The 8580-nt window shown below is 62.6% G+C and overlaps 1 protein-coding gene and 1 long non-coding RNA gene across 4 annotated transcripts; one reads left to right on the top strand and one right to left on the bottom strand.

Moving 5' to 3' along the window:
• Positions 1-3417: 3417 nt before the first annotated feature.
• Positions 3418-8134, top strand: PDYN (prodynorphin). 3 transcript variants are annotated; one of them, XM_064167684.1, is made up of 3 exons: positions 3418-3621; positions 6563-6710; positions 6950-8134. In XM_064167684.1, the coding sequence occupies exons 2-3, from the start codon at positions 6582-6584 to the stop codon at positions 7523-7525; spliced, it is 705 nt and encodes a 234-aa protein (XP_064023754.1). In that variant the 5' UTR covers positions 3418-3621; positions 6563-6581; the 3' UTR covers positions 7526-8134. The 3 variants fall into 3 exon arrangements, with proteins under 3 accessions (XP_064023754.1, XP_064023753.1, XP_064023755.1); XM_064167683.1 differs by lacking the exon at positions 3418-3621 and adding an exon at positions 5131-5666; XM_064167685.1 differs by lacking the exon at positions 3418-3621 and adding an exon at positions 6377-6400.
• LOC135188313 (uncharacterized) lies at positions 5239-6123 on the bottom strand. Its single transcript, XR_010307653.1, has 2 exons — positions 5742-6123; positions 5239-5329 (listed from the first exon to the last, which is right to left on the bottom strand). It is a non-coding gene; the product is annotated as an uncharacterized LOC135188313 (long non-coding RNA).
• Positions 8135-8580: the final 446 nt, after the last annotated feature.

Here is an 8580-nt window from a genome sequence, read left to right on the forward strand (position 1 = left end):
ACTTGATGATCTGTGAGGTCTCTTCCAACCCTGATGATACTGTGATACTGTGTGATACTGTGATACCATCCCTGGGGCAGGGGGGAGTGGGCTCAGCGATGTGGTGCTGAGAGATGTGGTTTAGTGGCAGTGGCTTAGCAGCAGAGGAGGGGTTGTGAGCCCCAGGTGAGTGGTTGAACTCAAAGGTCTCTTCCAGCCTCGGCAGCTCTATGGTTCCTTCCCAGGGGATGCTCCCATCAGGTCACAATCCCATTTAGCCCACCCTGGGACGGGCAGCTGGGCACCCTGGAGGTGCCACGGCTGGGCTGGGGGGGAGCCAGGGCAGAGCGGCACGGGTGAGGCTGCCTGCCATGAGCTGCCACGTGCTCTGGGGGTGCTCACGCTCGGCCCCCTCCTCACCAGCCCCACTTTGCTCTCAGGTAGTTACGCCAAACTTCTGCTCATTTCTCTTTCCCAGGCACTTAATTCCCTTTGTCCCAGGGAAATGTCAGCGTGACTCACAGACGCTTCCCCATTAGCAAGCCACAGATGAGCGTTAATTCAGCTCAGAGGTGGGTGGGCTTGCTCCCAGCTCCCTTCCCTGGGGGCTGGCCTGCTGGAAAGCAGCTCCGTGGAGAAGGACCTGGAAGTCCTGATGGACAGTAAGTTATCCGTGAGCCAGCAGTCTGGCCTTATGGCCAAGAAGGGGCACGAAGGAGAGTGTGGCTAGCAGGGCAAGTCGAGATCTCCTGCCCTCTACCCTTCCCTGGTGAGACCACGTCTGGAGCCCTGGCTCCAGTTCTGGGCTCTGCACTTCAAGAGAGACAAAGAACTGCTGGAGAGAATCCAGTGGAGGCTACAAAGGTGCTGAGGAGCAAAGGCTGAGAGCCCTGGGGCTGAGAGCCTGCAGAAGAGCAGCCCCACAGGGAACCTGATCAAGAGCTGAAAGAGCTGTGGGGGGAAAGAGGATGAGGCCAGACTCTTGTTAGTGGTGCCCAGTGCCAGGCCAAGGGCGAATGGGCACAAACTGGAAGCCAGAAGGTTCCCTGAGGAGGAACTTGTTTGGTGTGAGGGTGCAGAGCCCTGGAGCAGGCTGCCTGGAGAGCTCTCCTTCTCTGGAGAGCTTCCAACCCACCCTGGGCAGTGTGCTGCTGGGCAAGGTGCTGGGGGTGCCCTGCTTTAGCAGGGGCTTGGCCTGGCTGATCTCCAGAGGTCCCTTCCAACCCTCTCCATGCAGGGACTCTATGACCTTGTCACCTCCCCACACCCAGCCAGACCACAACTGGCCCCAGGAAGAACTTTCTTGCCCAGCTCACACACCTGGATGCAGAGACACATTAAGATGGTGTCTGCTCAGGGGACAGGAGAAACTCAAGCTCCCCACCCTGGAGCAGAGGGAATCAGCCTGGAGGAAGGGATCTTGTTACAAAGGACTTTCCTTCTGTGCCTCCAGGATTTGCTCCATCTCCAGATGCTCCTCTCCCTCCAGTGCAATTACTCCGTGTGGGGAGGTGGCTGCACCTTGGGCTGCTGTGCTCTGGGGGGAGGTTGCTGCAAGGTTGCTTTCGGGGTGGGGAGCAGGTGGCAGCCGTGGCCGTGCTGCTGCCCTCTGCTCCCCCTGGTCCTTGGGCAGATGTGGTGGTGGTGCTGCTGCTGCTCTGGTGCAGCTCCTGCACGGAGCTGTTTGCCTGCCTCAATAGGCTGAACTGGGCTTGAGGGACAGACTTCATGGCTTTGGTGGGGCTGGTCGAGGGTGTTAATGGTTTGTGGGGAGGGGTGAAATGCTCCTCCCTGATGTGTCTGTGATGGCCTCAGGACCACTAGTCCTGGCAGCAAGGATTAAGTGAGCCCCGGGTATGCCCACAGCCCCTGGCTGAGGGTCTCCGTAGTGGTTTGCAGCTGCGTTTTGTTCTTCTGGCTGTGGCTGTCCTGTGCCCCTCCACGGGGCCCAAGCTTTGTCCTCCTTAATCGCAGCACTGCTGCCTCCCAGGATAGGCCCTGCAGGGGACATCTCCTTCATCCCTAGGGAGACGCAGGGTGCACTGCCCTTGCCTTGCCCCTCACCCCTGTGCTTCCTTGATCTCTCTGTGTGATCCAAGCGAGCTCAAATCCACCTCCAAGCAAAAGCTGGGGGGTCCCACTTGCTTTCTGGGGAGCAGAGCCTAACACCCCAAACGTGGATGCTAGTGGAGGTGCCCACCCACCTTGGGTGTGAGGTCTCACAGGCACTGCCCCGTGCTGCCTGACCGTGACTACTGAGTGCCTGCAGAGGGTCCTGGCCACGCTGCTGCCCACCCCCACCCCTCACTGGTGTCAGAAGGGCTGAGCAGGGGGCACCAAGTCCAGCAGCTGGTGTTGGAGCCGGGGAGAAAGGCAGGTTGCTGGGAAACATCCCTCTTGAGCTCCGATAAAAATAGCTCCATCTTCAAGGCGAGAGGACCGACTGCTGCCGGCGCCGGGGCTCTGCCTGCACCCACCCGGAGCCCCCACCAGGGACATGCTGCTCTGGCCCAGCAGGGGCTGTGGTCCCCACCCCCCGGCCCTGCATCTCTCTGCTGACACAGTGTAGGGAAGCAGTGGTGGATGGGCCCAGGGAATTCCCTGGCATTGCCCACTTCTGCCCTCCTTCACCCCCAAACTGGGCTCATGAGTGTGTGGATGAATTGGGGTGGAGCAGGGAGGATGTGTGGGGGGTTTCTGTGCCCTCTCCTCCTCCCCAACCCCCTGCCCCTTTGTCTTTTTTCTTCGTGTTTATCCCCAGGGAAAGGGAGGAGGGGGAGGGAAAACGAATGGGTCTGAGCCCAGTGGGTGCAGATGCGGGGGGGGGCTTCCCTGTCAGGGTTCTACTGCTCATCCACAGCCAGGCTGGTTGGGCTGGGGGACACACACCAGCTTGTCCTGGGGTGTGGAGACCCTCTCACCCTCCCCAGCAGCTTTGGGTGGTCTCACTCCTCTCCATGGCGTCACCACGAGGGAGGTTCCTGTCCCCAGCTTGGGGAGCAGGGTGTAGGGGGGGGGGGTCAGGACTTCAGCCCCTCCCTGCTCCTTGGCCAGCATTTGAATTTGATGTCCAGAGGCATTCACACCCCCAGCAGCCAAACTCCTCCAGCATGCAGCCTTGCAGGGGGGGAGGGAAGATGAACCCCTGTGCCCTGCCACCCCTCCTGTTTGGGGCATGTGTTCTGTCCCCAAGGACCAAGGCTGGACCTGGCAGAGTTTCCCATGGGATGCGGTCGGTGGTGGTGCCATGGTGGGAACACGCAGCCCAGTGGCTGGCATGGTGGGGGGCTGCCGGGGGGCCCCCAGCAGAGCAGCCAGGCTTGCTCAGGAGGTGGTGAGGATGCTGCCGGGGCTGATCATTCACAGCTTCCCTCGCCACGATTGGTTCCGCGCAGCCGAACGCAGCTGAGGACCCTGCCGCGGGAGGAGACTCAGTGGCCATAAAAGCTGGGTGGGAACTGGCCGGGAGCGAGTCCGACCCCGGGCATCGCTGTGGGGGGCCACCAACCAGCGTGGCCTCGCCACCACCATCCATGACCAACCCAGCCTGACGCCCACAGAAAGAACCCCACCGCCCACGGCCCCACCACCCCCGTCCTGACTCGGCGCAGCAGGTGCTTGGTGGCACAGGAGCAGCGGCAGGTAGGCTGCTGGGGTCGCCGTCCCGTGGGCACAGCCGGGGTTTGGCTCCTGCCCACCGAAGAGTGGCTCTGAACTGAGAGTGCCTCATGGGTGGGCTTTTGTTTGGGGCGGGGGGGGGGCTCCTGCCTGGCCACAGGTGCTCCTCTCACCCCTTGAGTGCTTTTGTAGCCCACGAAGCACCGTCTGGAGCTTGCCTGGGGTCCATTTCAACGCTGCTGCCACGAATGCCACCCCAGCAGCAGGGACCCCTAGGGCTTGGAGGGGCAAAGGGATGTGGGGAGGGTTCTGCCTCCTCTCGCTTGGCTCGAGCAGCAGTGGTGGCCCCAGGGCTGAAGTTTGCTCTGGTTCTACCCCACAAGCCATCAGCTTTGTCCCAAAGGCATTTCCAGGTCCTTTCCCGAAGTGAGGACAGGAACTGCTGGAAGGTGGCTCCTTCTCCACCAGAAATCCCTGCAGGGTCCCAACCTGCTTGAGTTGGACCCGTGTGGGAGGAGAGCTCTGCTGGGTCTGGGAGAGCTCTTCACGCCCCTCACTGGAGAGAATCGCAGCTTCCTGGTGCCAGGGGGTCAGGCTCGGTGCCGCCTGGCACACGCAGTGCCCATTCCTGTCCCTCCACGCCTCACCGAGTCTCTAACTGGCTCAAGGTGCAGCTGGAAGCTTCTCTGAGCAAAGTCAGAGCACCCAAAACTCAGGTGAAAAGGAGACAGGGCAGGAGGGGACCCTGCAAATGCTTGGCAGAGGTAGGATGTGCTGAGGGTGCCACAGCAGCTGGGACCCACTGCTGGCATTGGCAGATGCTGCCACGATCCTGCCGAGGAATTTCTGCAGGAGGGATGGATCCGGAGCCTCGGAGCTCCTCCAGGTAATGCAGGACCCAGCTCTGACGCTGCTTTTCTTCTCCTTCTTCCCTTTGTGTGCTTCTCCTTTTCGTTTTGGTCCAAGCCCTTTCTTTCCCAGCCCCAGTTTTACCAGTTCCCCTCTCCCAGCGGCAGGGCTGGCACTGCCTGGACAAGGTACATGTGCAGGGGGGGTGTCCCAGGGTATAGTGGCACGGAGGGTTCTTAGCCTTGCTTGTGCCCTGAGAGCTGCAACTCTCCTGCGTGCCATGAAGTCCTCCAGCTGCAGCAGGGCTGGGTGCCAGGGATGGGACACACCACATCCAAAATGCCAGGGGACAGGGCTGTGTAGTGCCAGCCTATGACTGGGTGCTGGACTCAGGTTGATGAAGAGTCCCTGCACGGTGCTCTGGTGACATCCATGGGTCTGCTGGCAGCAAAAGAATCGCAGCAGGGCCGAAGGATGGGAAGTGGAGGGGAAAAGACGGGGGTGTGGGAGGGGGAGAAAGGTGCCCAGTGGGGCTACTGGGAAGCCGCTGGTGGTTGTTCTTGGGAGGTTCCTTCTGCGTGGCGCTGGCTGCTGGCACTTACCTGTGCAGCTGGCGAGTCCTCGGAGCTGCCTTGGCGGCGCTGAGGTTAAAGAGCAGCAGCGAGGACTGACTGAGGTCTCGCCCGTGCCCATCCCGGGCACTGCCCCACCGCTAGGGCGGGTCGAGGTGGCGCTGCTCGGTGCGTGGTGCCAGCCGAGGAGCGCAGACATGGCTTGGCAGACGACGGTGCGGATAATTCAAATGAAACTTTAATCTAGCGTGAATTAATCCTGGGGCATTAACATTTCTTCATCAGCGGCAATTACAGTGCATTAGCAGATCCTGCAGGAGAAGACAATAGGCTCTGAAATGCGTCACCGACGTGTAACAGATCCCTCTGGGTCATGCCTTCCCACCTCAGACAAAAGCAGCCAGGGAGGCAGGCGGGTCCCTCCTGCCAGCTCACCCCTTTGGGGGGGTCAGCTCTGGCTCCCAGGGCCAGCGTGGTTCAGGTGGCGCCGTGATCCCGCGGGCATCGCAGCTGGGGAAGGTAGCAGCCCCATCTAACCTCACCCTAAGGGTTCTGGAGTGGTTCAGCCCCTCCCTGGAGTCATCCTCGGAGGTGAGAGGCTCTGGCACAGCTCCTGGCAGGCTGAAGGATCGCGACCATGGCTTGCAGGTAGGCTTGGACCTGAAACCCAGCTTTTTCCATGGGCACTGCAGCTGGGGACAGCAGCAACCCCTGTAACCTCACCTGGGGGAGATCTGGAACGGCTCAGCCACTCTTCCAGCCATTGCATGGCATGGCCAGCCCTCCCTGGCATCATCCTTGGAGGTGAGAGGCTCTGGCATGGCTCCTGGCAGGCTGAAGGATGGTGACCATGGCTCACAGGTGGGCTCGGACCTGAAATCCAGCTTTGCCCCCATCCTCCTGCTGCACCAGCCCGGCGGGCACGGCAGGGGGGATGGAGGGGAGCTGTGGTGCAGCAGACCTGGGGGGAGCCCACATCAGCTGATGGCAGCTGCCCTGTCCCCTTTCTCCCACTGCTTCCCTCACAGGGCTTCTCCTCCTCAAGGCCAAGGGGGAGAGCTGTGAATCATCCCCGCAGCAGCGCGCAGCCACCGCAGCGCTGCGAGGGAGCTCAAGGCTGCAGGGGGAAAGGGGAGGGAGGGATGAGATAGGATGGGATGGGATGGGAGGGGATGGGATGGGATGGTGGTCCCTGCCTTGGAGACCTTGGTGGCCCTAGGAGCCTGATCTCCAGGCTTGTGCCAACGACCAGCCTGCAGCCAGGGTAAGGGATTGCATCCTGCAGCATGCCCTTCCCTCCCTGCCTCTCAGGATTGCATCCAGCCACTCCTGCCCCCTTCCCTCCCTGCCTGGCACCCAGGGGCAGCAGGCACAAGCTGGAGGTGAGTGACATGGGCACAGCTCCTGGTGTGTGTCCCCAGAAGCAGCCAGGCAGGTGGAAATGGTCGGTGCCCCCCACTTGCAGGTGCCCATGGGGTGATGATGGACTCCCTGGGGTTGGCACAGGGTGGGTGACAGGCTCTGTGCTGTCTCACCCTCCCCAGGCAGTGGCTCCGGGGTGAGATGGCTCGGCAGGCACTGGCAGTGGCACTGTGCCTCTCCCTGGCTGTGATGGCATCCACTGACTGCGTGACCCAGTGCTCCCTCTGCGCGGCACAGACACGCACCGCCGAGACCAGCGCCTGGCCCCTGGTGAGTGCCGGGGGTGGGTCGCGACAGGGGGAGCACCACGGGTGCCCAGTGCATGGTTGGCAGAGCTGGATGGTGGTCGTGGGCACCCCACGGTGCTGTAAATGTCCAAGCTCTGGCTCCTTGCTGAGCTTGGCAGCATGATGGGCACAGATTCCTGGGGCCTGGAGTGGGAGAAAGGCAGAAGGGTCACTTGGAGCAGCAGAGTGATGCCAATGGGCACTCTGGCTGCTGTCTTGCAGATGTGCCTGCGGGAATGCCAGGGCTCCTCACCACCCGGCCCCGAGTGGGAGACCTGCAGGAAGGCGCTGGCACTGTTGGCCCCGCTGGTGGCCATGGCCGAAGGGACAGACCCGTCCCCTCGGGAGGCAGAGGGGGAGGAGGAGGAGAAGGCAGAGCCGGAGCTGGGTGCTGGAGGGCTGGCCCCGGTGCCAGCCAAGCGCTACGGCGGCTTCATGAAGAAGATGTCCAAGGGCAAGCTGCTCGCCCTGCTCCGGGAGAACGCCCACAGCAAGGGGGGGCTCAGCAAGAAGTTTGGGGGCTTCGGCCGCAAGCAGGGAGAGCGAGAGACCCCCGAGGACTACCCGGGGCCGGAGGTGGCAGGAGATGGGGACGAGGAGCCCACGGGTGCCGGGGCCGAGGGGCAGGAGCTGGCGGAGCTGCACAAGCGCTACGGAGGCTTCCTGCGCCGCATCCGCCCCAAGCTCAAGTGGGACAATCAGAAGCGCTACGGAGGCTTCCTGCGGCGCCACTTCAAGGTGGTCACACGCTCGGACGAGGACCCCAGCGCCTACTCAGGGGAGGTCTTGGACCTATAGAGCCAGGCGTGGGATGGGCACCACCACGGTCCCCGCGCCGCTGTCACCCCCAGCCCCAGCCCTTGCCCAGCCCTGCGCCGTCCCTGCCTCATCTGCCCAGGGGACCGCAGGTCCTCGTCCCCACTTGTCCCTCTCTGGTTCACCTGCCCAAGCCTTAGGGGCCCCTGTGCGTCGGAGGGACAGTGCCACCCCTCCAGCTGCTGGTTGGTGGGGCTGCAAGTCCAACGCTATGGCTCCCGGGGGCAAATGGAGGAGGGGGACTTGCACCCTCCCCCCTCCCGCAGCTGCGGAGGTGCAGCGGGGTCTGGAAACCATCACAGCTGCTGTACCGGCCTCCGAGCACTGGGAAGGATGAGCTGAGGCAGGATTGGGCCCTCGGGGCTGGTAGATGGCTCACACAGCCATGGGGAGAGGTGGCTGGGCAGGGCTGGCACCGCGACACCACCACCGGGGCAGGGAGCCAGCTGAGCACCACCCCCACACCATCCCTCACCTCCCACCCACTCCAGCCCCTGGGCTTCCCCCCTCCAAAAACGACCCCAGAGCAGGGTCAGACCTGTGCCCTGGACCCCGCTCCCCTTGCAGCCAATAAAAGGCAGATGCCAACGACTCTGTGCCAGGTGCTGTGCTTCCTTCATGGGGCAAACCAAACCCTTGGCAGGACGGGACCACACAGCCCTAACTGGGGCACACTGGGTGGGCTGAGCTGCCAGGGCTGCCAGCTTTGAAACCTGCAGGCAGCATGCAGCAGTACCCTCCCTGTGCCATGGGAGATGTAGGATCCCACAGACTCCCCCTACCTCTGCCAGGCAAAGGGCAGGGCAGGGATGCTCAGCCTGAGCTGGCTGCAGCTGAGGTGATGGCTGAGGGCACTCAGCAGCACCCAGTGGAAGTCCCCTCAGGAATTGTGGCAGCTGGGAAGGGGCACCCATGCCAAAGTCTGTGCCCAGAGCATCCCCATTCCCCTGTGAGGATGCTGCCAACCCAGCAGCAGCTGCTGGGTGCAGAGAAAGTCCAGCCTGGGCCCCAAAGCCCCTTCTGAACTCCTCCAGAGC

Source organism: Pogoniulus pusillus, chromosome 29 (assembly GCF_015220805.1).
Source record: "Pogoniulus pusillus isolate bPogPus1 chromosome 29, bPogPus1.pri, whole genome shotgun sequence".
Classification (NCBI taxonomy): Eukaryota; Metazoa; Chordata; class Aves; order Piciformes; family Lybiidae; genus Pogoniulus; species Pogoniulus pusillus.